This window comes from Eretmochelys imbricata, chromosome 20 (assembly GCF_965152235.1).
Source record: "Eretmochelys imbricata isolate rEreImb1 chromosome 20, rEreImb1.hap1, whole genome shotgun sequence".
Lineage (NCBI taxonomy): Eukaryota > Metazoa > Chordata > Testudines > Cheloniidae > Eretmochelys > Eretmochelys imbricata.
The window spans coordinates 20,555,646-20,582,711 of record NC_135591.1 but is presented as its reverse complement, the minus strand read 5'-3'; the positions used below and the strand labels follow the sequence as shown (position 1 = coordinate 20,582,711).

The following is a 27,066-nucleotide window of genomic DNA, read 5'->3' as shown; positions in this document are numbered from 1 at the left end:
GTCTCACAGCCGGCTTGTGGAAACACCGAACACCGAACAGCCCCGGCCGAGATCGGGTCCCCCCTTGTGCCGGGCGAAACCCCTGCATGAAAGGAGGAAGGGTCAGGTTTTTAAAAGCATTTGGGCACCTAAAGATCCAGACAGGTGCCTAGTGGGATTTTGAAAATTGCTAGAACAGGGAGGCTCCTAACTCCCATTGGTTCTCTGGGAAGGTTGGGCATTGTGCACCTACTAGGTGCCTATCTGCATCTGTAGGTACGGAAATATCTTTACAAGCCAGCCCTAAATCCATTGGAGCGAGGCAGGCTGGGTGCTCAGAGCTGGACTGGCTGCTAGATGGGGACAAGCTCCACGTTGCCTCCGCATGGCCCAGGATCTTCCCTGGCAGCCCGGTGGCAGCGAGACTCCTCCTGAATTCCTGGGGTTGGTCTCGGGCCCGACTCGGGGGCCGCAGTGAAAACACCGGGGCCGTATTTTCATTTTGTTTCTTTTACCAACATCATTTACCGACCCTGCGAGGGACATTCAGGGGTGTTTTGCAGAGAGGGAATTTAACCCTTTTCTGTCTCCTTTTCCAGAGAGCCCCACGGCTAAAATCATCGCAATCACGGCCATCGCCACCGTACTGGCCATGCTGCTGGGAATTCTGGCCTGGGGCCTGGCTCGGCGGGGCAGGACCCGGAGAGAGGCAGGGCCGGAGCCTGGGGAAGCAGCGCCAAGCTGGACGGATTTCGAGATGGCCCAGGCCAGCGCAGAAGATGCCCCAGCCGAGGGAGGCAGCTTGAATTCTGCTGAGGACGCTTCCCCATAGAGCAGACGGCGGAGCTCAGCCAGGCAGTGGGCTCTGCGCGCTGCCAAGCGATGTCGCTCACACAGGAGAGCACAGAGACTGTGGGACGGGGGCCACGTGCTGCGCAGGGCAGGTCGCATGCTTCTAGTTCATGTTGCCAGGTGCTCCCCGGTTTCCCATGTGCCTGCCTTTGCCAGACTTCAACCTTTCAGGCTGAAATGTGCCGGGCCAGGTCTGCTCCGGGCTGGGCTTTGTGTTGAAAGTCTCTGTAGAAATGCTTGAAAGGGAGACTAGGCAGAAATACATCGCTTCGGCTGTGCTAAAAAACCTTCTTGCAGCTATTCAGTGGAGAAGCGCTCGCCCTCAGGACGGACCTTGTGCTGTGGCTGTGAAAAACCACCCACGTCTGGCCTGGTTCGGAGCCGCCGCGCACACGCTTAGCAGGGCGCTGCGGGCTCAAGCGGCTCCTGTCACAGCCTCAACGGGCAGGCCATGGGCATTGGGGATCTAACGCCTGGTGGGGAGCTGCAGGGGATCCAGTGGCTCTGGGCAGTGGTGTTGGTTCAGGTGAATTTCCCATGTCTGGGGAGCGGCTCTGGCTGGCCGAGCATGGGCGGCTGCTCTGGCAGAGGATGGCACCTGGTATGGCGCGTGGTGAGGAACGTCCCAGGGCACCGAGTCAGCATGTCACCCATTGTGGGGGAGAAAGGCTGGCGAACGCCTGGAAGGGGCATTGGGGAGAGCTGGCATCACGGCGGCCCTGGAGCACCTGCCCTTCTGCCAGGACAGCTGTGGGTAGAGGGTGGCATCCACCGGCGGACACTGGAGAGAACTCAGCTCGTTCCATGCCAGGGCCATAGCCAGGGCTCGCACGGGAGGCAGTGTGGCCTAGTGGGTGCGGAGCTGGGCTGGGACTCGAGAGCCATGGCATAGTCCTGGCTTGGTCCCAGGCCTGCTGGGGGACCTCAGGCAAGGCACGTCCCTGCCCACCCATGGGCTGTTTAGCCTGGGAGCTCTTTGGGGCAGGGGCTGTCTCGTCTCGCTCTGTGTCTGTAGAGGACCCTGGCATGGAGCAGGGCTGGCAGCATATAGTCCCGTGCCAGGTGCTTTCCCGTGCCCCTTGGCTGTCTTCCCAGCTGATCCATTCAGTGAACTTCCTCCCTTGCTCCTCATTGTCCATAAGTCTGGGAAGGAACAGCCCAGCGCAGGCAGCCAAAGCAGAGCCCAGCCCTTCCCGTGGCTGATTAGAGGTTCAGGGCTGAAGCCGGCTGCTCAGGGAGGGGGCGCATCGTGGCTGAGCCTCTGTGGGGGACAAGCGATGCAGCCATGTTGTCTGCAAACATCAGGAAGATGGAAACTCCAGGAACCTTCGCCAGGCTCGCCCAAGGGACAGCGCTCCTGGCCTCAGCCAGACGGGATCTGGGGACCAAGGCACACGCCCAGTGGTGCCATGGACACTTCCCAGCTTAGGCTGCTCAGGGCCTGACTCCCAAGGGCCGGCACTGGGGCTGGCCAGAAACAAGAATTCCATTTTGCCAAAACTGTCACAGTTTCCAAATTGTGCTTCCGTCTGCCCTGGCACGGCAAGGAGCCCGCGCGAAAGCTGCATGAACCAACACAAGAGAGAATCAGACAGAGAAGTGTGTAGGGGGTGGACGGACAGACAGAGGGGCGCATAGGGGGATAGGCAGACAGACAGGTGTGTAGGGGGAAGGACGGACAGACAGGTGTATAGGTAGATGGATGGTGTCATGGAGTCCCCGGGCGATGCTCTGGAACTGCTCCCCACGAAGCCAGGCAGGACTCTGGGGAGCCTCCTCTCTGGGAGCAGCCTGTCTGCAGGACACACAGCTCACCCGGATCCACCTTCCTGGGTCTGACCTCGGAGCATTCAGCCTCCTCTGCCCCTCCGTGCGCTTCCCCCAGCGAGTCCGCTCAGGCAGGGTCCTGGGGGGGCCAGAGGGTCCTGCCTCCCAATTCCACAGTCAGACGTGACTCTCAGCCAGCCGGGGAAACAGGAGGTTTATTAGACAACAGGAGCATGGTCTAACACAGAGCTTGTAGGTGCAGAGAACAGGACCCCTCAGCTGGGTCCATTTTGGGGGGCAGTGAGCCAGACAACCACGTCTGCCCTTCACTCCATGTTTCCAGCCAGCCCCAAACTGAAACTCCCTCCAGCCCCTCCTCCTCTGGGCTTTGTTCCTTTCCCGGGCCAGGAGGTCACCGGATTCCTTTGTTCTCCAACCTTTAGCTCTCACCTTGCAGGGGGGAAATGCCCAGGCCATCAGTGGCCAGGAAACAGGGTGTCGGCCATTCTCTGTGTCCAGACCCCTGCACACACCTGCCCTCTAGGGCTCTGCAATGATCATACACCCTTACCTCACCCCCTAGATACTTAAGAACTGCATAGGGGAAACTGAGGCACCCCCACACTATTCAGAGGAAACATTAAGACCAGTCCCACTTCGTCACAGATGGACAGTCATGCAGAGGGACAGACAGATAGAGAGGGGGATGGACAGACAGTCCAGTGCATAGGGGGATGGGTGGACAGAGGGGAGCGTAGGGGGATGGATAGAGAGTTCTTTGAGGTGGTCAATAAACATGTGGACAAGGGGGATCCAATGGACATAGTATACTTAGATTTCCAGAAAGCCTTTGACAAGGTCCCTCACCAAAGGCTCTTAGGTAAATTAAGTTGTCATGGGATAAGATGGAAGATCCTGTCATGGATTGAGAACTGGTTAAAGAACAGGGAACAAAGGGTAGGAATAAACGGTAAATTTTCAGAATGGAGAGGGGTAACTAGTGGTGTTCCCCAAGGGCCAGTCCTAGGACCAATCCTATTCAACCTATTCATAAATGATCTGGAGAAAGGGGTAAACAGTGAGGTGGCAAAGTTTGCAGATGATACTAAACTGCTCAAGATAGTTAAGACCAAAGCAGACTGTGAAGAACTTCAAAAAGATCTCACAAAACTAAAAAAAGCAGGACATGTGGCACCTTAGAGACTAACAAATTTATTTGAGCATGAGCTTCCACTGAATGCATCCGATGAAGTGAGCTGTAGCCCACTAAAGCTTATGCTCAAATAAATTTGTTACTCTCTAAAGTGCCACAAGTCCTCCTGTTCTTTTTGCGGATACAGACTCACATGGCTGCTACTCTGAAACCTGTCACAAAACTAAGTGACTGGGCAACAACATGGCAAATGAAATTTAATGTGGATAAATGTCAAGTAATGCACACTGGAAAAAATAACCCCAACTATACATACAATATGATGGGGGCTAATTTAGCTACAACTAATCAGGAGAAAGATATTGGAGTCATTGTGGATAGTCCTCTGAAGACGTCCAGGCAGCGTGCAGAAGCAGTCAAAAAAGCAAACGGGATGTTAGGAATCATTAAAAAAGGGATAGAGAATAAGACAGAGAATATCTTATTGCCTTTGTATAAATCCATGGTACACCCACATCTTGAATACTGCGTACAGATGTGGTCCCCTCGTCTCAGAAAAGATAGACTGGCATTAGAAAAGGTTCAGAAAAGGGCAACTAAAATGATTCGGGGGTTTGGAACAGGTCCCATATGAGGAGAGATTAAAGAGGCTAGGACTTTTCAGCTTGGAAAAGAGGAGACTAAGGGGGGTATGATAGAGGTCTATAAAATCATGAGTGGCATGGAGAAAGTGAATAAGGAAAAGTTATTTACTTGTTCCCATAATATAAGAACTAGGGGCCACCAAATGAAATTAATGGGCAGCAGGTTTAAAACAAATAAAAGGATGTTCTTCTTCACTCAGCACACAGTCAACCTGCAGAACTCCTTGCCTGAGGAGGTTGTGAAGGCGAGGACTATAACAGGGTTTAAAAGAGAACTGGATAAATTCATGGAGGTTAAGTCCATTAATGGCTATTAGCCAGGACGGGTAAGGAATGGTGTCCCTAGCCCCTGTTTGTCAGAGGGTGGAGATGGATGGCAGGAGAGAGATCACTGATCATTACCTGTTAGGTTCATTCCCTCTGGGGCACCTGGAACTGGCCACTGTCGGTAGACAAAAAGAAAAGGAGGACTTGTGGCACCTTAGAGACTAACCAATTTATTTGAGCATGAGCTTTCGTGAGCTACAGCTCACTTCATCGGATGCATACCATGGAAACTGCAGCAGACTTTATATACACACAGAGAATATGAAACAATACCTCCTCCCACCCCACTGTCCTGCTGGTAATAGCTTATCTAAAGTGATCATCAGGTTGGGCCATTTCCAGCACAAATCCAGGTTTTCTCACCCTCCACCCCCCCACACAAATTCACTCTCCTGCTGGTGATAGCCCATCCAAAGTGACCACTCTTTACACAATGTGCATGATAATCAAGTTGGGCCATTTCCTGCACAAATCCAGGTTCTCTCACCCCCTCACCCTCCTCCCAAAAACCACACACACAAACTCACTATCCTGCTGGTAATAGCTCATCCAAAGTGACCATTCTCCCTACAATGTGCATGATAATCAAGGTGGGCCATTTCCAGCACAAATCCAGGTTTTCTCACATCCCCCCCACCCCCATACACACACAAACTCACTCTCCTGCTGGTAATAGCTCATCCAAACTGACCACTCTCCAAGTTTAAATCCAAGTTAAACCAGAACATCTGGGGGGGGGGGGGGAGGAAAAAACAAGAGGAAATAGGCTACCTTGCATAATGACTTAGCCACTCCCAGTCTCTATTTAAGCCTAAATTAATAGTATCCAATTTGCAAATGAATTCCAATTCAGCAGTTTCTCGCTGGAGTCTGGATTTGAAGTTTTTTTGTTTTAAGATAGCGACCTTCATGTCTGTGATTGCGTGACCAGAGAGATTGAAGTGTTCTCTGACTGGTTTATGAATGTTATAATTCTTGACATCTGATTTGTGTCCATTTATTCTTTTACGTAGAGACTGTCGGTAGACAGGATACTGGGCTGGATGGACCTTTGGTCTGACCCAGTATGGCCACTCTTATGTTCTTAGGGGAATAGGGGGACGGACGGACGGCCAGAGGGTGGGTGTAGGGGGATGGACAGAGGGACAAATGGGGTGTAGGGGGACAGACAGGGCCCTGAGGGGACCGAGGGGGGTGTCAGGGTGGCTAGGCTGGGCTGAACAAGGACTGACTGAATAGCTTAGCTCTCAGTGCTGCACACCCCACCCTGCCCTCTTCCACTTACCTCCCTGCCCATTGCCCACAGAAACCTGCACGCCAGAGTGACCCCCCCTGCCAGCCGGGGACAGGAGCTTTCCCAACCCAGTGCCCCCCTGCCCATGCTGGAGGAGGCCGCCTGGTGCCAGAGCAGCCCGGAGCCTCCATCGAGCAGGGCTCTGGGAACACCCGGCCCAGCTTTCCCTGAGCATCCTCATGCTGGAGTCAGAGCTGGTGCCTTGCGGAGGGCTGGGGTTCCCGTGGGACTGGCCCGGGGAGCCCCATTTGCTGATGGGCTCTGCACTAGGGTCAGGGACCAGCACTCGGCCAGGACTGGTCCTAGGGCAGCGGTTCTCAGACTTTTGTCCTGGTGACCCTTCCACACAGCAAGCCCCTGAGTGCGACCCCACCCGGTATGTTAAAAACACTTTTTTATATTTAACACCATTATAAATACTGGAGGCGAAGTGGGGCTTGGGGTGGAGGTTGATTGCTCGCGACCCCCCATGTAATAACCTCACGACCCCCTGAGGGGTCCCGACCCCCAGCTTGAGAATCCCTGCCCTAGGAGCTCAGCCGGGGGCAGGCAATGTTGAGACAGGCCCCGTTCCATCCTTTGCAAGCAGCTGTCGGCTCCCAACAACCCAAATGGGAGCTGCCCTCCTTGGGCGACCCAGCTGGCCCCTGTTCCACTGACTCCGAGGAGAGTCCTGCGGTGGGCTAGGGCAGTGGGGCAGGGAGAGCCAGCACAACAGGGCCCTGGTCTCGTTTGGGGTCTGGGCAGCGCCCAGCACGGCCAGGCCCTGATCTCGGGTGGGGTCTGGGCGGCGCCCAGCATGACGGGCCCCTGGTCTCAGTTGGGGTCTGGGCAGCGCCCGGCGCGACGGGGCCCTAATCTCGGTTTGGGTCTGGGCGGCGCCCGGCGCGACGGGGCCCTGGTCTCGGGGGGGGTCTGGGCAGCGCCCGGCATGACGGGGCCCTGGTCTCGGGGGGGGGGTCTGGGCAGCGCCTGGCACGACGGGGCCCTGGTCTCGGGGGGGGGTCTGGGTGGCACCCGGCATGACGGGGCTCTGGTCTCGGGTGGGGTCTGGGCGGCGCCTGGCGCGACGGGGCCCTGGTCTCGGGTGGGGTCTGGGCGGTGCCCGGCGCGACGGGGCCCTGGTCTCGGGGGGGGGGGGTCTGGGCAGCGCCCGGCACGACGGGGCCCTGGTCTCAGGGGGGGTCTGGGAGGCGCTTGGCACGACGGGGCCCTGGGTTCGGTCGGGGTCTGGGCGGCGCCCGGCACGATGGGGCCCTGGTCTCGGGTGGGGTCTGGGCAGCGCCCGGCACGACGGGGCCCTGGTCTCGGGTGGGGTCTGGGCAGCGCTTGGCACGACGGGGCCCTGGTCTCGGGGGGGGTCTGGGCAGCGCCTGGCGCGACGGGGCCCTGGGTTCGGTTGGGGTCTGGGCGGCGCCCGGCACGACGGGGCCCTGGTCTCGGGGGGGGTCTGGGCAGCGCCCGGCACGACGGGGCCCTGGTCTCGGGGGGGGTCTGGGCAGCGCCCGGCACGACGGGGCCCTGGTCTCGGGGGGGGTCTGGGAGGCGCTTGGCACGACGGGGCCCTGGGTTCGGTCGGGGTCTGGGCGGCGCCCGGCACGACGGGGCCCTGGTCTCGGGGGGGGTCTGGGCGGCGCCCGGCACGACGGGGCCCTGGTCTCGGGGGGGGTCTGGGCGGCGCCCGGCACGACGGGGCCCTGGTCTCGGGGGGGGTCTGGGCAGCGCCCGGCACGACGGGGCCCTGGTCTCGGGGGGGGTCTGGGAGGCGCTTGGCACGACGGGGCCCTGGGTTCGGTCGGGGTCTGGGCGGCGCCCAGCACGACGGAGCCCTGGTCTCGGTCGGGGTCTGGGCAGCGCCTGGCACGACGGGGCCCTGGTCTCGGTCGGGGTCTGGGCAGCGCCTGGCACGACGGGGCCCTGGTCTCGGGTGGGGTCTGGGCAGCGCCCGGCACGACGGGGCCCTGGTCTCGGGTGGGGTCTGGGCGGCGCCCGGCACGACGGGGCCCTGGTCTCGGCCGGGGTCTGGGCAGCGCCTGGCACGAGGGGTCCCTGGTCTCGGGTGGGGTCTGGGCCGCGCTTGGCATGACGGGGCCCTGGTCTCGGGTGGGGTCTGGGCGGCGCCTGGCACGACGGGGCCCTGGTCTCGGGTGGGGTCTGGGCGGTGCCCGGCACGACAGGGCCCTGGTCTCGGGTGGGGTCTGGGCAGCGCTTGGCACGACGGGGCCCTGGTCTCAGGTGGGGTCTGGGCAGCGCTTGGCACGACGGGGCCCTGGTCTCAGGTGGGGTCTGGGCGGTGCCCGGCACGACGGGGCCCTGGTCTCAGGTGGGGTCTGGGCAGCGCTTGGCACGACGGGGCCCTGGTCTCGGGTGGGGTCTGGGCAGCGCTTGGCATGACGGGGCCCTGGTCTCGGGTGGGGTCTGGGCGGTGCCCGGCACGACGGGGCCCTGGTCTCGGGTGGGGTCTGGGCAGCGCTTGGCACGACGGGGCCCTGGTCTCGGGGGGGGTCTGGGCAGCGCTTGGCACGACGGGGCCCTGGTCTCGGGTGGGGTCTGGGCAGCGCTTGGCACGACGGGGCCCTGGTCTCAGGGGGGGTCTGGGCAGCGCTTGGCACGACGGGGCCCTGGTCTCAGGGGGGGTCTGGGCAGCGCTTGGCACGACGGGGCCCTGGTCTTGGCTGGGGTCTGGGCAGCGCCCGGCACGACGGGGCCCTGGTCTCGGGTGGGGTCTGGGCGGTGCCCGGCACGACGGGGCCCTGGTCTCGGGGGGGGTCTGGGCAGCGCCTGGCACGACGGGGTCCGGTTTCACTCGGAGCGCAGGGCCCTGAGTCCAGCGGTGCCCAGCTCTCAGCAGGGGCGTTCCCCCGGCCGCAGGAAGCGGGGAAACCCGGACTCAGGCGCCGGCCAGTTCTCGGGAACTCGGGGGCGGGCGCCCGGGCTCCTGCGCTGCGCCGCGCCGCGCTCCCTCCTCCGCCCGAGACGAAGCCCCCGCGCCGCCAATCCCGAGCCCGGCGCGGCGCGTCCTCAGCCATGCGGCCCCGGCAGCTCCGGCCCCCGGCTCCCGGGCGCTGCCTGCCCCTGCTGCTGCTCCTGGCGCTCCCAGGTACGTCCCCGGATCGGGGCCCGGCGCGATGCCGGCCGGGAGGGGCTGCGAGCGCCGGGCAGCCGGGCGGGGTCGGGACCGGCCCACGTGCGGGGTCCCCGCCACGGCCTCTTCCCCCCACCCCGCCGCCCGTGCCTGGCCGGCGGGGGGCCCCGAGAGGGAGCCAGTCCGGCCGCCGGGGAGGATCGGGGGGGCTGGTTCGGCTTCTCCCGCTAGGTTGTGCGGGAGGTGGTGGGTACCAGTGGTTAGAGGGGGCGGGGTCTGGGAGCCAGGACTCCTGGGTTCTCTCCCCAGCTCGGGAAGGGAAGTGGGGTCTAGCAGTTGGGCGGGGGGACCCCTGGGTTGTAGCTCCGGCTCTGGGAGGCAGGTGGGGGTAGTGATGGGGTCACTGGGAGTCAGGACTCTGAGCTACCCTGGAACTTCAGGCAAGTCCCGTCACTTCTCCATGCCTCAGTTTCCCTCCTGGTGAAATGGGAACAATAATGTTTGCAAAGTGCTTTGGGATCTTCGGGTGGAGGGCGTTGGACAGCCACGGCGCCGTTACTGTCCCGGGGCTGAGCGTGGATTCTAAACACCAGGAGATGCTGCCCTGACCCTGGTGTCCTCTGGCTTCTGCCCCTTCCTCCGAGGCTCAGCGCGACGGGCCCGTTTGCCATTTCAGGGGCTGCAGAAGAACCCTTTAACGTGAGCGTTCGGCCGGAAGACTCCGTGGTGGAGCACGGCGGCGCCATCTGGTTAAACTGCAGCACCACGTGCCAGGATCCCGGTGCCAGGGGCGGCCTGGAGACCTCGCTCACCAAAGCCCAAGAAAAACGAGGTCCCCGGTGGGAGGCCAGAGAGCTGGTTAATATCTGGGAGTGGGTGTCGGCCCCCCAGTGCTATTTCTTCTGCTACGGAAAAGTAACTCGGGCATCTGCCCACATCACCACTTACCGTAAGCGACTCACGGAAGGAGGCTGCTGGGGGCTGGTAACGGGGGCTCTGTGGGGTTGATCCATTCCTGTATGGGGAAGCCCAGGTTGTTTCCTGGGGAGGCAGGAGATGAGCCATCAGAGTAGAGACCCCCCCCACCCCGGAGCAGACGGGATCATTGTGTAGTTCTGGGGAAAGAAGCTGGATCGGCTTCTCCAGAGAGTCCGGACTCAGTTTAGCCTCATAGCAGCACAAACTTCCCCTGAGTCCACAAACACCATCCCTACCCAGGGGCTTGCCCTTCACTGATGGGACCCCTCCCACCAGGGTTGGTCTCAGAGGCTCATGCTGCCCTCAGCCTGTCTGTAGAGGTTGCCGATGAGATGCCTGCATTGTGCCTGGCATGAAGATGTTTTGCGATGTGGGGACCCGTTCAGTTGGGAACCCACACAGTCCCACCTTTCCCCTGCTCCTGGAATGCCCTATGGGGCCAGCACAAAGATCCTATGTCCATCAGCTGGCGTGGGGGTGGGATCAGGGCAGGGGGATGCAGCCAGCTGCAGGTGCTGTCTCTTGAACAGTGCAGGCAATGCAGTGGGACAGGCTGCAGAATTCGGCCACGCCCTGGAGGATCCCAGCGCAGCCCCATGTTGGATTCCCTGTCCACTTCAGCTCCCTGGTGACAGGCTGTCTGTGTCTTTGTGTCACTCCAGGGGCGCCGGAGCGGGTGGGGCTGGAGCGGATCCCGGAGCTGGAGCGGGGCCGGGCCTATAACCTGACGTGCCGGGTTCTGAACGTGGCGCCCGTCAGGCACCTCACCGTGACCCTCCGCCAGGGGGGACGGACCCTGCACACGGAGACCTTCCAGAACCGCACCAGGGCCGCGGCCGACAACGTCACGGTGACCCACGAGATCATCCCTCAGCGACAGGACCACGGGCAGGAGGTCACCTGCCACTCAGCGCTGGACCTGAGACCACTCGGGCAGCTCTTCCAAAACTCCTCCCCTGCGGTGGAGCTCAGGGTTTTTGGTGAGTGCCGATTCACTAGCCCCAGCCTCTCGGGCAGGCCCTTCCACGGGTGCAGAGCGGGTGCCCAGTGCCGACGCTCTGATCAGGAATGGGGCCCAAACCACAGGGAAACAAGAACCAGACCTTTGGCTCGCCTGCCTCTCGTCTGAGCCACCCGTTCATGCTCTGACAGCTGCCGGGTCTGCGGGAATTATAATCCCGTTAGCGGGAGTCTATTAATAACTCTGTGATGAATCCCCCAGCCGGCTCCCTGCCTTTGTCTCCAAGCTCTGGGCTATGGTGGAGCTGCAGTGGCTGCTTGACTCGCCGCTTTTCTCCTGCTGCTGGGGCGAGCGATCTGTGAGCTCACCTGGGTGTTTTCAATCCGCTACAAACCCTCCTCTCAGGGGAGAGAGGAAACACCAGTGCCAGCCCGTGGGCAGGACAAGGCGGTCACAGGAGGTGTCATTCACCACCCTCTGCCCTGCTCAGGGGTGCAGTGCTGACGAGAACGGGCCACGCTGGGTCAGAGTGAGGGTCCATCCAGCCCAGGGTCCTGTCTCTGACAGGGTCCGGTGCCAGGTGCTTCAGAGGGAATGAACAGAACAGGGCAATTATCAAATGATCCCTCCCGTCATCCCGTCCCAGCTTCTGGCAGCCGGAGGTTTAGGGACACCCAGAGCATGGGGTTGCATCCCTGCCCATCCTGGCTGACAGTCACTGTGGGACCCATCCCGCAGGAATTACCTAATTTTGTTTTGAATCCTGTTATTCTTTTGGCCTTCACAACATCCCCTGGCAGTGAGTTCCACAGATTGCCTGTGCACTGTGCCAAGTGGAACTTCCCTATGTTTGTTTTTAATCCTGCTGCCTAGTAATGTCATTGGGTGACCCCCGGCTCGTGTGTTACGTGACGGGCTGGGAGCTCTCGAGACAGCCAGCTATAGAGGAGGGATCAGGTTTTCTCAATGGGACGATGCTGGAATTGGAAGCTCTCAGGCCTCGGTCCTGATCCCACTGCAGATCTAAGGGCAGATCCTCAGCTGTTCTGTGACTGTCGGGCCCCTGGGTGGCCTCCCAAAATCACTAGTGGTGTTTGAAAAGCTTGGCCTTAATGTGAAAGTGAGGCAGCGGTGGCAGGGTGGGAGGGGGCATCTGGGAGCCAGGACTCCTGGGTTCTATCCCTGGCTCTGGAAGGCAGTGGGGTTAGAGTGGGGGGAGCTGGGAGTCAGGACTCCTGGGCTCTCTCTAGGAGGTGAGTGGAGGCTAGGTTAAAGCAGGGCAGGAACTGGGTATCGGGACTCCTGGGTTCAGTTCCCTGCTCTGCAACTTGCTGACTGCGTGACCTGAGGTAGGTCATTTCCCCTCTCTGCACCTCCCATTTCCGCACCCACCTCCAGGGGCAGGGGCAGGGGCAGGGGCGAGGTGAGAATGGCAGAAGGTTTGTAAAACATGGTGAGGCCCTGTGTCATTGTGTCCGGATTTGGAACTGGAGCCTGGGAGGAAGTGAGACGCTCTCCCAATAGACATTGGCTGCGTTACTACTGGGTGTATTACGGTAGTGCCTGGAGACCCCGACCGCGATTGGGGCCCGCACGGGGGTGGGCGCGGCCCAGACCTCCACCAAGATCGGGGCCCCCACGGGGGCAGGTGCTTCCCAAACCTGGAGAGCCCTTACCCAAGGATTTCACAGTCTAACTAGACAGAGGGTGGCAGGGTAAACAGAGGCAGAGAAAAGGGAAGGATTTGCCCAAGGCCGGTGGCCAAGCCGGGAATAGAACCCAGGTGTCCTGAGTCCCAGGCTGCTGGTCTGTCTACTCGGCTACCTGCCTCTGAACGTTTCCCTGATGCCCCGCGATGGTTTTTCTCACCTGCTGCAGCTCTCCCAGAGGAGCCCCAGCTCCAAATCTCCCACCATATAGAGGTGGGCGACAAGGCGACCGCCCGCTGTGACGTGACCAAGGTCTTCCCTGCCGCTGGAGAGGCCCGGTTCACCCTGTCCTTTGGGGGTCAGCACCTGAACTTCACCGTCACCACATCGAATGACACGGCCACAGCCCAGGGCGAGGTCCGGTCCCTGTCCGCAGGCGAGCGCCAGCTGACCTGCACCGTGTCCGTGGGGCCCGTGTCCAGATCCGCAGGGCAGAGCGTTCTCGTGTACAGTGAGTCTCTGGATTATTCCCCCTGGGGTGTGGGCAGTGCTGGGGCTGATCCTGCAAAGAGCTGCGTGCTGGGTGGCCCTGGCCCGCCTCTGCCCCCTCTCTGCAGACGAGCCGTGACTTCAGCCCTGTGTCCAGTTCCAAGGAAGGAGCAGAGCTGAGCTGCACCAAGCCAGGGCTCTGTTCTGGAGAGGGAAGCAGTCGCTCTCCCTGCCCGCTATGCGCGGGACTTTTCCCTGGGCGTGTTCCCTGGTTAATCATAATTGCATTGATTGCTAATTGATCCCGATGAATGAGCTGGGAGTAGCAGGGCTCTTGTCCCAGAACCAGCGGGCTCCGTCTCTTCTAGGGACCCGTGCGATGCTTGCCCCACACACTCACACCGAGGGCAAAGCCAAGCCTTGGTGATTTTTATTAGAACCGCTGATAATGCCCACAAAGCTCCAACCCACACAACCAGCTGGGGTTCACCCAGCCCTGGCAGTAGTACTTCCCCCCTTCCTGGAGGACCTGGTGGCGAGAGACGAAGGCCCAGCCCTGCCTCTGGCAAGCTGAATGAGTCCAATGGGCCAGGTTCCCAGCTCCCCTGCTAGACCCTACTCTCTCTCCTGGCGCTGGCCAGAGAACCCAGGAGTCCGGGTTTCCAGCCCCTGCTCACACCACACCAGCCTGGCGCAATAACCCAGGGCTCCCCAGACTAGTGGAAATGGGGTTTCTTTGCAGCGGTGACGTGAGTCACATGTTAAAAATCACCCTGATTATTTCACAGCAGCTTTGCCTCGGTCCCCTGCAGGTTTCCCTCAGCCTGTCCTGGAGATCGACCAGCCACGGGCCCTCGTGAACAGGAACGTGAGCCTCACGTGCTGTTCCCCTCCCTCCCAGCCCCCCGGCACTACGCTACAGCTCAGAGACTCCGAGCGAACCCTGGCGTCCGGGCACCAGCCCTGCCTGCAGCTCACGCTGACGGCCCGCAAGGGAGACAACGGGAGGCAGTTCACGTGCGAAGGGAACCTCGCCCTGGGCAGCCATTCCTTCGTAAAGAACACGTCCGCCCAGCTCATCGTCCTCTGTGAGTCGGGAGCGGTGCCGATTTGTGCACAGACCCCACCTCTTCTTCACCACGGGGGGAGTGCCCATGTTCCTGCCCCTGCACGTCCCGCGGTTACTGACACCAGGGCAAAGCCTGAGCGGGTGGCATCTTACGCCCTCCTACCGGGGCCCCTGGGATGGTCACACTGGAGCATCTCAAAACCTTCAGTGCCTTTATCCTCGTGCACCCCTCTGAGGCAGGGCCGTGCCATTATCCCCACGGGGTAGGTGGGGAAACTGAGGCACGGGAAGCCTGGCAGAGGAGAGAGTTGGGTCCCTAACCATTGTGCCATCCAGCCGCCTGGTTGTCTGCCCATCTATGCTCTGTCTGACTGGCAGCCTCAGCAGTGGAACCCACATTGCTGTCGCACCTCCCGGGCTTCCTTATAAACCCTCGTTAACAGAAATTAATAGGGACACAGAGAGAGATGCTGCCAGACAAACCCATTTGCACTCCCCATCAGCCAGTGAGGAGGGAGAGGCTGCACAAGTGTCTGATGATACAGAATGGAGTTGAGAGCGAGCCGAAGGAGGGGAGTCTACTGGTTGGAATGTGTGTGGGGGGTGGGATGGGGCTGGGAGTCAGGACTCCTGGGTTCTATGCCTAGTTCAAGGAGAGGATTGGGATCTGGTGGGTTAGAGGAAGGAGGCTGGGAGCCAGGATTCCTAGCCTATGTTCCCAGTTCTGCTATAGACACACTGCGTGGCCTTGGGCATGTCTCTTCCCCTTTCTGTGCCTCTGTGTTGACTGCAATCATTGAGCAGGCTTGTGCTTGGCACCTCATGCAGAAAGCCCCTGGCTGGAAGTTGGGAGCTATGGCACGAGGACTCGCAGCTGGGGTTATTATTGGCCACAACCCAGTAGCCTTGCAGTGTGCAAGGCCTTTGTCTCTGCGAAGCACTTAAGGGCGTGCCTAAAGCTTTAGCGTGTGAGCAGGTCCCATGGCCCAGGGCAGGTGCCGAGATGGGTGGACACTGACGTCCGTCCCTGTTTGGCACGGCACTTGAGCCCGTGCTTCACTTTCTCAGCACACACCGGCGGGACTGACGTGCTCAATGTTCGGCACGTGCTCCGGGGCTGTGCTGTGTGGGGGCTGCAGTCCGAGTCCCAGAGCTCCCACCAGGAGACCTCTCGCCCCTCCACGCACCCATTGCCCTGCCGCTGGGGCCCTCGGGACGCAAAAAGTCCAGTGACCTAGGTCATTGATCCTCCTGCCACCCTGGGAGAGAGCAGAGCGTGATGGGCAACGACTCGAGTTCTGTCTCTCTGCACTTTTGGATGAGCCCGAAATGGATGAGTCTAGTGCCCGAGTCCCCGGACGTGGCTCGAGGGGACGCTGCGAACCCTGATCTTCAGGGCTGGCGGGAGCCCAGCCCGAGCTGTGGTGTGCGAATGGGACATGGGGCCTTTCCCCTGCAGGGGATGCCGGCCCCGCGTCGAGAGGGGAGTGGACAGATCAGGGCGTTCAGACGGAGCGAAGGCGTCATGCTCATCAATCCTTCCCACGCCAGCCTTACTCTTCTCTCTCTTCCAGACAAGCCTACGCTGGACGAGTCCGGCTGCCCAAGTCACCAGACGTGGCTCGAGGGGACCCAGCAGCAGCTGGCCTGTGAAGCCGATGGAAACCCGACGCCGGAGGTCTCCTGCCGCAAGGGCAGCCAGGTGTACAATGCCGGCAGCGTGCAGAACGTCACCAGAGGCCACGCGGGGGTCTATCGCTGCAGTGCAACCAATGTGCACGGGACGGCCAGCAGGAACATGACAATCCATGTCGAATGTAAGGGCAGGGATCGCAGCCTATGGAGGCCCTGGGGAGCTGATGGCCCCACGCAGCTGGGCTCCCCAGTGTCGGGTGCTCGTGGCTTCCAGTGCCTGGCTAGAAGTGACGCAGTCCCAGCAAACGCAAGACGGGTCAGACGAAGGGGGAGTGCGTGATTTCCAAGATTCCCCTTTGCTTGGGGGACTGGCTGGCTTGGCGTATGGAGAATGGGGGATGCGGCCTTTCCCCTCCAGGGGGTGCCGACCCCAACCCACCCCAGGACATGGCTCAGGACAGGGAATGGGACAAGGGGCCTTTCCCCCACTAGGGGGTCCGTCTCCAATCTGGCCCCAGGTGGAGAGGAGGAGTTCTCCTCCTCTATCGTCCCCAGACTGATAGCGACTGAAGAGTATCCCCCTCCGACAGTTTCTCCCTGGGCCCTGTATGAATGAGTTTGCCCCCACCCCACCCCTCAGGCAGTAACCTTGTCAGAGGGGCCAAGTTCTGAATGGGCCCCTGTGACGAAGTGGGGCTGTTCCTAATGTTTCCTCTGAATAGTGTGGGGGTGCCTCAGTTTCCCCTAGGCAGTTCTTAAGTCTCTAGGGGGTGGAGTAAGGGTGTATGATCATTGCAGAGCCCTAGAGGGCAGGTGTGTGCAGGGGTCTGGACACAGACAATGGCTGACACCCTGTTTCCTGGCAACTGATGGCCTGGCCCTTCCCTCCTGCAAGGTGAGAGCTAAAGGGCTGGAGAACAAAGGAATCCGGTGACCTCCTGGCCCGGGAAAGGGACAAAGCCCAGAGGAGGAGGAGGGGCTGGAGGGAGTTTCAGTTTGGGGCTGGCTGGTACATGGAGTGAAGGGCAGACGGGGTTGTCTGGCTCACTGCCCCCCAAAATGGACCCAGCTGAGGGGTCCTGTTCTCTGCATCTACAAGCTCTGTGTTAGACCATGTTCCTGTCACCTTCTGTTTTACTGGCTGGCTGAGAGTCCCGTCTGACTGTGGAGTTGGGGGGCAGGACCCTCCTGCCCCCCAAATCTGATGAGGTTCAACAAGGACAAGTGCAGAGTCCTGCACTTAGGACAGAAGAATCCCATACACCACTACAGACTAGGGACCGAATGGATCGGCAGCAGTCTGTAAGGACCTAGGGGTGACAGTGGACGAGAAGCTGGATACGAGTCAGCAGTGTGCCCTTGTTACCAAGAAGGTCAATGGCATTTTGGGATGTATAAGTAGGGGCATAGCCAGCAGATCGAGGGACGTGATCGTCCCCCTCTATTCGACATTGGTGAGGCCTCATCTGGAGTACTGTGTCCAGTTTTGGGCCCCACACTACAAGAAGGATGTGGATAAATTGGAGAGAGTCCAGCGAAGGGCAACACAAATGATTAGGGGACTGGAACACATGACTTATGAGGAGAGGCTGAGGGAACTGGGATTGTTTAGTCTGCAGAAGAGAAGAATGAGGGGGGATTTGATAGCTGCTTTCAACTACCTGAAAGGGGGTTCTAAAGAGGATGGTTCTAGACTGTTCTCAGTGGTGGCAGATGACAGGACAAGGAGTAATGGTCTCAAGTTGCAGTGGGGGAGGTTTAGGTTGGATATTAGGAAAAACTTTTTCACTAGGAGGGGGGTGAAACACTGGAATGCGTTAGCTAGGGAGGTGGTGGAATCTCCTTCCTTAGAAGTTTTTAAGCTCAGGCTTGACAAAGCCCTGGCTGGGATGATTTAGGTGGGGATTGGTCCTGCTTTGAGCAGGGGGCTGGACTAGATACCTCCTGAGGTCCCTTCCAGCCCTGATCTTCTATGACTAGGGACTGGCGCTGCAGATGCCCTCGGGAAGTAGGGGTCTGAGTGTGAGATGCTGTAAATGGGCAAGCACGGAAACCGGCTGGTCACGCTTGTCATAGGCTGTCAGGGTCGGTTCTCGCACACCGGGTAACATCCGTGCCTTTCTGCTGTGCACCACGCTCCTAATTAATTCATCAATCCCAGTCCAGCTTGGGGATCAGAGGTTTCTCTCCGTGACTCCAGACCCCGAACCTAACCTCCGGCCCATCTGCCTTCCAGATAAGCCGTCAATGGACGAGCTCAGCTGCCCAAGTGCCTGGACCTGGGTCAAGGGGATGCCGCAGGCGTTCTCCTGTGACGCCGATGGCATCCCAGCCCCAGAGGTCGTGTGCACCAAGGACGGGGTCTCGTACCGCCTGGGCCAGGGGCTGGGCCTCAAGGACCCCATGGGCACCTACCAGTGCAACGCCACAAATCCTCACGGCTCGGCTACGAAGACGGTCACCATCACCCTCGAATGTGAGTTTACAGCCTGGCAGGTAGAACTGCCCTCGCGGGCCAGGCTGGTGCCTGCATCAATCCCCATCCCTGGGCCAGTCCCACCCCTGCCCCCCAACCTCCACCCAGGGCTGGGCCGGTCTCCATTGGCACCCTCCCTGGCCGGTCTGTGGGTTACTGTACCGGGGCCCTGCCCACGGGCTCCGGGGCGGTTTGCGAGGGGTTTCTCTTTGCACTTTCCCAGCACGTACACAACAGCGCAGCCCGTGTGCACAGTGAATTCCAGCTCTGCCTCGGCCCTCCCGGCAGCCACGTACAATTGTCCGCTTGCCTCATCCAGCAGGTGCTTGTGTCACGGACTCCCAGGACTGGGAGGAACCCCCTTCGGTGTGACTGCCCTTCTCGGGGGGCCACCTCTCTCGGGGTTAAGCCATAGGCCTCTCCGCCTCCTGGAGCCGCACCTCTCGGAGCCTCAGCCCGCCTGTCTCTGCCGTGGGACCCCTCAGGGAGTCCCCTCGCTCTGGACCCCCGGGGCCTCCGCTCCCAGAGGGAATAATGCCCCCACCCCCCCGTTCTCTAGACCAGAGTGACGCTCAGCCAGGGTAACACAGGAGGGTTTATTGAGCGTTGAACCCAGCACAGGAAACTCTCCGGGCCTCAGGCCTGGCACCCCTCAACACAGCACATCCCAGTCTCCCCTGCACCCAGGGGGGCTCTGCCTGCCCCCTCTCTCCAGCCCCAAGCCCCCCTGCTTCCCAGCTGGGTATCTGATGTCATCGGCCCCAAGCCCCCCCTCTGTCCATTGTCTTCTCTCCAGGTGAACAGGGTCGCCTGGGCCCCCTCTCCCCTCTTCTGTCCTCTGGCCCCTCTGGCTGGGACCGGCTGGTCAGGTCACCGGGGTCCTCTCCCCGCAGCCCATTGTCCCCCCACTGGCCAGACCCGGCTGGGACTCCTGAGCTGGGCCTCCCGGTCACCTGTCAATGGGGTCTCCATTCGCCAGGCCAGTCACTGGCCCTGTGTCCCCACAAACCCCCTCTCCCACCACCTCGTAAAACCAGTAACCCCCAGGGAAACTGAGTCCCACTCCCTCTGCCTGCAAACCGTTGAAAACAACGAGAAACCGCCCCGCTCCCTCACAGCTCGTCTGCGGCCCTGAGAGCAGAGCGGCCCGGGGCCCCTCTGTTACAACAGCCGTTGTGTCGGGGAGCTCGGCTCTGAGGGCGAGGCGCTGCTCCAGAGACAATGTCTCTTTTGGCTGCCGCGTGGCCGCTCCCCGGTTACCCTGCCCCTGCCTGGACTAGGAACCTGGCGGTCGAAAAGGTGGCCCAGCAGGAGCGCTCGGCCGGGGTTCACCTAACAGAAAACGGAGCTGCGGGCTGGGGGAGCCGTGGGGCTTCTTTGAGGTACTGAATAGTGGGCCCTTGTTCTCTGCCTTCCAGACAAGCCCACCATGGACGAGTCCAGCTGCCCCAGTACCCGGGCGTGGCTGGAGGGGACCCTGCACACCCTGGCCTGTGAGGCGGACGGGATCCCCGTGCCCCGCGTCCCATGCGCCAAGGAGGGAGCAGCTGACGAGTTTAGCGGCGAGCGGAACGTGAGCCGGAATGACTCTGGCACCTACTGGTGCACGGCCATCAACCGCCACGGGTCGGCGAGGAGGGCGGTCACCGTGCGGGTGGAATGTGAGTCCCGATCGTGCGCCAGCGTGGCACAAGACTGCCCGGGCCTGGCTCGCCCTACGTGTGACCCTCAGGCTGCGCGGTCAGCATAGGGGGTGGGAACGGCTCCCTGAGAATCCCCCTCCCGGACAGGTGCCCAGCTGGCATAAAGACCCTGCTCCCAGCCCCCGGCATATGGCATTGGGGCAGGTCTCTGGCCTGTGCTCCGCAGGAGGTCAGACTAGGTGATCCTGTCTGGCCTTGGAATCTGTGAATCTGGCGCGTGGCTGGAGCACACGGCCGTGCAGTATCTGCTGCTCCCCAGGGGCCACAGGGCGCAGAGTGTGAGTTAGAGCAGCCCCAAGGCTGCTCTGATTCACCCTGTGGGCTGGGCGAGAGCCCTGCATGACCCCAGAAGACAGGCAGCACAAATGGCTCCTGTTGCTGTTGCCACACCATTACAGCAGAGCCTACGGGCCCCAGCCATGGAGCAGGACCCCTGTGTGCAGGGAGCTGTACATTATTTGTTAGGTGAATTACGGCAGTGCCCAGGGCCCCATGGCGCTAGGGGCTGCACAGACACAGAATGGAGTAACAGCCCCTGCCCCAGCGAGCTCAGTCTCAGCCAGTCCCTGCCAGAAGCGCGGGAATGGAGCAGCTGGGACTCCGGCCCAGTGCGTGCAAAGTGCAGCTGCTCTGATTTTGGGCTGGTCCAAGCACAGCAGGGGGAAGCTGACCCTGGACATTCCTAGACGAGCCCAGCCTCCGCACCCGGCCCCGTGTTACAAACCGCACGGAAATTACTGACCGCGAAAGAAAGTTCAGAGTCTCGTGTACTTGCCGCTGCTGGCTCCATTTACTGGCCCCCTCGTCTGCTCCCCACCTGATTCCCCTGCGCCGGGCCTGGCTCGCGAACACTAGCCGGGGGGTCCCCCGGGTGTCGGGCCCAGCTGCAAAGTGCTGAGCTCCTCGCTGCCTGGGGCAAGGCAGGAGGGCGAGCGCCACCGGGACGCTCCCAAGACGGCGCGCTTGCGGCCGATTCCCCTCCCGCTCGCCCGGCGTCCGTCACACCAGCTCCGCCCAAAATGCTTCTCAAAGAGAGAGCTAAAACCGATCACAGCCAGAAGGAGAACCCAGCAGGCCGGGGAGACACGAGCTGGGGTCTGGGGCGGAGGAGCTGGGGGGGGGCTGGGTTATCAGTCGCCGCGCCAGCGCTGTACAAATGGCCGCAGGGCCCCGGAGCCGGTGTCTGAAGGCTGCTCCCCACTGCAGCTCTCGGAGCTCCAGCCGGAGCCGCAGCGTCTACACGGCCATTTCGGGGGCCGCAGCACGAGCCCGTCCCTAGCCCCGTAGACGTTCCCTGGGCCCCGGCGCTGGGCGCTGCACGCGGCCAGAGGCCATTTCACCTGCCAGCCAGTGGGGCCTGTTCTGCCTCCCTCAGCGAGGTGACGGGGCCCGTCCCCGGGATTTCCGCCCGGGACGGCGCCTGGCAGCTGGGACCGGCTCCCCACGCAGGGTTCTGTCTGAGCAGCAAAGCACGGTACGCTCCTTGCTGCCGGTCAGGCGTTTCTCCCCCTCGAACCCGTGCGGCTCTCACCTGCGCTGGAGCCGCTCTTCCCACTTCCCTCACCAAGCCAGAACCGGCCACAGCGTTCCCGGCTCGGTCTCGCCGGGGTAAAATCGCCTCCCTGCGCCTGTTTGCACAGCCGAGGGGCCGTCAGCCCCGACCGTCACAGCATCGCACCGGGCGCTCCTGGCCAGCTGCTCAGCCAGTGTTAGCCCCATTTTATGGCTGGGGAAATTGAGGCAAATTGGGTGACGGGTCCAAGCTCACATGGGGCGTCTGTGGCAGAGCCAGGGTTTGACCCCAGGGGTCTGCCCTGCTGCTGAACACAGGGAGGCTCTACCAAAGCTCAGAGGAGAAAGCTCCTGCTCACAGATGGAGAAGTGGGGGGGCGGGGGGGTCCGGGGCTGGCTGAGCAAAGGGAGCCAAGAGAGAGGTAGGATGGCGCAGTGGTTAGTGCACTAACCTGGGACTCGGGAGACCTCAGTGCCATCCTTGCACGGCCTAGGGCATCTCTCGGTGCTCCCCCACGGCACGGGGCGGTATGTGGGCGAGCAGGGGCCGCAGAGGGACCCGGGGCCACATGGCTGCTCAGTGTGTGACCTTTCTCTCTCCAGACAGGCCCGTCGTCTTGCTCCTGGCCGTCAGCCCTTCTGCCACCGTCCCACGCGGCGCCAACTTCAACATTAGCTGCCGTGCCGAGGGCTCCCCGGCGCCCGCCTACCGCTGGACCGTGCCCCCCGCCCCCAATGTCCACTGCTCGGCCGATAACAGCACCGTGAGCGTGGCCGGCGCCGACAGGCACAACCGCGGCGTGTACGTCTGCAGGGTCTCCAATGCCCATGGGCAGCACCTGGGCCGGCTCCAAATCCAGGTGACAGGTAGGGACCGGAGGGCGAGGACGCCAGGGAAGGGCAAAGTGTGTGTGTGGGGGGGGGGGACAGACCCCCTCTGGGGTTCCTCAGTGTTCTGCGGCAGCCCTGGGGGGCCACGTTCCCTGCCGCACGGTGGGCGAGGAGGCAGGACCTGGGGCGAGTCTCTGCTGGCTTTGTAACAAGCTGCCTGGCGGGGGGGGGCTGGGGGTCTGTGCGGGGACCCAGGCAACCTGCCGTCTATTCCCAGCTCCACTACTGGCCTGCTGAGCAACCCTGGGCAAGCTGCAGCCCCACTCTGTGCCTCGGTTTCCCTTCCCCACCTCTGCCCTGCTGTGTGACCTTGGGCATGTCCCTTCCCTGCTTGATGCCTCTGTCTAGCCTGGAAGCTCTCTGGGGCAGGGACTGTCTTTCCTCCTGGAGCCTAAGCTGCGTGTCCCTCCCCCCCGCCAGATAACAGACTCATTGTTGCCGCCCTGACCGTGGGGGTGGCCGTCCTGCTGCTGGGTGGGGCGGCCGGGTTCGTCTATTACCTCAAATCCACCGCCTGCAAGAAGGGGGAGTACAACGTGCAGGACGCCGAGAGCTCCTCCGAAGCCACCTGCCTCGGCCGCGACAGTGCCGTCTACGGGATACAGCTCACGCAGACCTGAGCCGGCCGGCGGCCGGAGCCGCGAGCACGGGGGCTGCTGGAGGGGACCCGACGGTGCGTCCCTGGGGCCGGGGCGCTGGCCGGACCGGCTGGTTTGTTTGTTTGTTGTTGCATCCGTCCTCGGGCCACTTCAGAAGCTCCTGCCAAACTGTGTTCTCTGGCCACCCCCGGCCTGCCTCCATACAGCCACCTCCGGGGGCAGCTGCTGTCCCTGGGCTTCCTGGCTCGGATCTGCTCCTGCCTTTTCCCTTCCCCAGCCCCACCCTGGAACTTCCGGTTTGTCTCCGCTCCAGAAAGCTGGTGTCTTGCCTTAAATATCCGTTCTCCGGCTTTGGGAAATGGGTCATGAGCTGGCCCAGGCCCGGCAATGATTGTACTGAAGCACGCGGGGTCAGGGGTGTTGCCTAATCCAGCGCCTGGCTGGGCGGCGTGTGCAGGGGAGAATGGGTACGTGGCCCGCTGGGATCTGAACGTCTAGGTCCCAGTTTCCCACCTGGGGGGGCAGGAGCCACCAAACACAATCGGGCCTGCGGGGAAACAAATGTGCTGGGTCTCTGTCCCCCGGCTAGCAGGAATGGGCCAGTCTGTCCTCAGGTATAAGAACATACGACCGGCCAGACTGGTCAGAGCAAGGGTCCATCCAGCCCAGTGTCCTGTCTGCTGACAGTGGCCAGTGCCAGGGGCACCCGAGGGAATGACGAGAACAGGGAATCGCCCAGTGATCCATCCCCTGTCGCCCATTCCCAGCTTCTGGCAAACAGAGGGTAGAAACACTGTCCCTGCCCATCCTGGCTGGTAGCCATTGATGGACCTGTCCTCCAGGAACTTTTCTAGTTCTTTTTGGAACAGACAGAACAGCTGGGGACCAGCATGGTTCATGTGTCTTGCCAGGAACTGCGCTGAGACCCAGCAAACTCGTTTCATCGCGGGCCACTAAGTTTATGGTCTGAGCGCCCCATTACCCCTGTCAGTCAGCGTTTGGGTGCAGATCACCCAGGCTGCTCCTGCTCCCGGGTTAGTACAGCCACAGCCTGTTAAACTTCCCTTCCTGTTGTCACGGAGTCCCCGGGTGATGCTCTGGAACTGCTCCCCGTGAAGCCAGGCAGGAGTCTGGGGAAGTCTCCTCTCGGGGAGCAGCCTGTCTGCAGGACACACAGCTCACCCGGCTTCCCCCTTCCTGGGTCTGACCTCAGAGCATTCAGCCTCCTCTGCCCCTCCCTGCGCTTCCCACAGCGAGTCCACCCAGGCGGGGTCCTGGGGAAGCCAGAGGGTCCTGCCCCGCAACTCCGCAGTCAGACGTGACTCTCAGCCAGCCAGTAAAACAGGTGGTTTATTAGATGACAGGAACATGGTCTAACACAGAGCTTGTAGGTGCAGAGAACAGGACCCCTCAGCTGGGTCCATTTTGGGGGGCAGTGAGCCAGACCACCCCGTCTGCCCTTCACTCCATGTCCCCAGCCAGCCCCAAACTGAAACTCCCTCCAGCCCCCTCTCCTCTGGGCTTTGTCCCTTTCCTGGGCGAGGAGGTCACCCGATTCCTTTGTTCTCCAACCCTTTAGCTCTCACCTCGCAGGGGGGAAGGGCCAGGCCATCAGTGGCCAGGAAACAGGGTGTCGGCCATTCTCTGCGTCCAGACCCCTGCACACACCTGCCCTCTAAGGCTCTGCAACGATCATACACCCTTACCCCACCCCCTAGATACTTAAGAACTGCCTAGGGGAAACTGAGGCACCCCCACACTATTCAGAGGAAACATTAAGAACAGTCCTGCTTCATCACACCTCTCTCAGAGACAGCCAGGAGACACCCCCCCCCCCCGACATCTGCCCCCAGCTCGCAGAGGTTAGTGAATTCTAGCACTTGGCTGGCTTGCTCTTTATGGGCCCTCAGGTGGTGGAAATCAGCCATAGCTTCACTGGAGCCAAGGGGGCTAGAGCCCCAGCTGGTGGAAATCAGCATCGCTCCATTGACCCAAACTCTGACTCCAGCGTGAGTTGAGTTTGCCGGGTGGTGCTGTCACTCACGCCAACATCCTGGCCCGTCGAGCTGTCCTTTAGAGGCAAAGTAATGCCCCAGCACGTTTTGTATGATGGTTGTGGGGCAGAATTAAAACAGCAACACCCTCCCCCCCCCCCCCGCCCGCCCGGCCACCCACATCTCCCACTTCCAAGGGCAGGATGCCAAAGGAAACCTGCAATGGCCAGAAAAAAAGTCTGCATCTGCAGGCTTTGCGCAGGATTGTACCAGAACAGCCGCTGTGGATGTCGGTCTTGTTGTGCTTCTCTCCAGGCAGTGTTAATTACCAGCACAGACTTTGTTCTCTAGCAACTGACAAATTTAGCACATCGGCGACAGCCCCACGGCTGAGCTGCAGAGAAAAGCTGCTCCCCCTCGGCACACGCCTGGCAGGAGACACGCGAAGCAGGTGGGAAAAGCAGCTTGTAGGGTAGCGGGCTGCAGGATGCCAAGCTGCCGGCCTCGGGGGCTGTGGGACTTAATGTTGCTGCGCGCTCAGCAAAGCCGTGTGGTGGTCTGGCCAATCGGCTAGGTACTGCAAGCCGACGAGCGCGGGCCAGACCCGCCGCTGGCACCAGTCAGCATCACGAATGGGTTACGGTGGGATCCCCAGTCACAGCCCAAGGCCCTATTGTGCAAGGCGCTGTACGTTATTTATCAGGGGTGTTGTGATACCGTCGCTCCTGTGCCAGGACACCCTGCACTAAGTGCTGCACAGACACGGACCTGCCGCGGTAAATCCTGGCGCCATGCCGCTTTACGCCAGCGGACGATCTGGCCCGTAAACATAACCAGCCTCTCGGCCCTTCAAACGCTTGTGATTGTCTTTCACTTTCAAGGCAGGTTTTATCGGTTTTTCGAGACCCCGGGGCTCGTTTTTCATCCTGTTACATGAGCGGAATGTCTGAGTTTATTTTTTGGACTGGCCAGAGCAGCTCAGACCTGGGGGGGTCCATCCAGCCTGTCCTGGCTCAGCTCACCCAGGCTGTGCGATTCCCAGGAGGGGCCAGCGATGGGCTATTCTGCTACTGGCAAATTCTCTCCCTGCCCACCCTGGGTTCGAGGAACCCCAGCTTCCCTGCTGAGGATGTTTCCGCTAGAGCATTCAGCGGGGCCGGCTCCCAGCCAAGCCTGGTGTTGGAGCTGCAGACAGCCAGGCTGGTCTCATCACCAGCTGGGCTCCTGGGCTAAGGAGCGTGGTGCTGACCTGACCTGGAGCTAACCCACCGCGTTCGCCAGGGAGCCACTTCCGGGGACATTTCCAGCAGCAGGTGGCCGGAGACGCAGCAGCAGATCTGACTCTGGTTCAAACCCACGTTGCGCCTGCCGGGCATGTGAAGCAGCGAGGGGAAGGAGAACGCAGGGAGCTTGAAGCCACCTTTGCACTCCCTGTTTCCCCCCCCCCCCGCCCCTTGGTGTAAGTGACACCCTGCTTCCCATGCCTACCTGGCATGCTGAGAATCGCTGTGGGGCCCACGCTGCTACGGCCATACACTCCGTCTGTCCCCGCCACCAGGGGCAGGCACGGGGTCGAGCCCTTCTGCTATCTCTGCACCTGCCGGGGCCCCCCTGCCCCACAGGGGATTGCTAAAGGGCTGCTTCCACCCCCCTCCCCCCCCCGTAAGGCCCCTTTGTGCGGTGGCCTGCGCATCCCCGAGAATCAGGCTGTGGGTCACCTGAGCTTCCCCTCCCCCAGCTGGCACTTTGCAGAGGGTTTACACAGGCCTAAAGATCCCTGTCCAACCGCAAGCGACAACTGGAATGTAAATAACGAAGGGGTTCGGCGGGGGCGAGTTTCGGCCATGAAAATGGGCCCTTCTCTGAGCGCAGCTGGCCCAGCTGCGAACTTTTCAAGGGCTGTTTTCAAGTCGAGTTTTTAGCTGCTTTTGTATGGTTTTGTCTAGCGCCCCCACAGCACCAGCTTCAGGAGCGGGCCTGCGTCACGGCAAGCCGGCAGCCTCGCTGCA

At 61.2% G+C, this 27,066-nt stretch overlaps 2 protein-coding genes across 2 annotated transcripts in view; both read left to right on the top strand.

Moving 5' to 3' along the window:
- LOC144277915 (uncharacterized) overlaps positions 1 to 2,413 on the top strand; it is a 61,857-nt gene extending 59,444 nt beyond the window's left edge. Inside the window, exon 13 of the mRNA XM_077838936.1 lies at positions 579 to 2,413. Coding sequence (XP_077695062.1) covers positions 579 to 811 — 233 coding nt within the window. The 3' untranslated portion in view covers positions 812 to 2,413. The remainder of the gene's footprint in view (positions 1 to 578) is intronic.
- Positions 2,414 to 7,038: 4,625 nt separating this feature from the next.
- Positions 7,039 to 23,084, top strand: ICAM5 (intercellular adhesion molecule 5). The gene is made up of 11 exons (XM_077838935.1): positions 7,039 to 7,059; positions 8,888 to 9,116; positions 9,778 to 10,050; positions 10,742 to 11,059; positions 12,919 to 13,200; positions 13,991 to 14,266; positions 15,822 to 16,064; positions 18,119 to 18,358; positions 19,777 to 20,019; positions 22,177 to 22,440; positions 22,885 to 23,084. The coding sequence occupies exons 1-11, from the start codon at positions 7,039 to 7,041 to the stop codon at positions 23,082 to 23,084; spliced, it is 2,589 nt and encodes an 862-aa protein (XP_077695061.1).
- Positions 23,085 to 27,066: the final 3,982 nt, after the last annotated feature.

Excerpts from the sequence above, each read along its gene's own strand:
- ICAM5 (XM_077838935.1), top strand. The coding sequence starts at position 7,039 with ATGACGGGGCTCTGGTCTCGG. Across the intron at positions 14,267-15,821 it reads CGCCCAGCTCATCGTCCTCT|ACAAGCCTACGCTGGACGAG; the intron begins GTGAGTCGGGAG and ends TCTCTCTTCCAG. Across the intron at positions 22,441-22,884 it reads GCTCCAAATCCAGGTGACAG|ATAACAGACTCATTGTTGCC; the intron begins GTAGGGACCGGA and ends CCCCCCCGCCAG.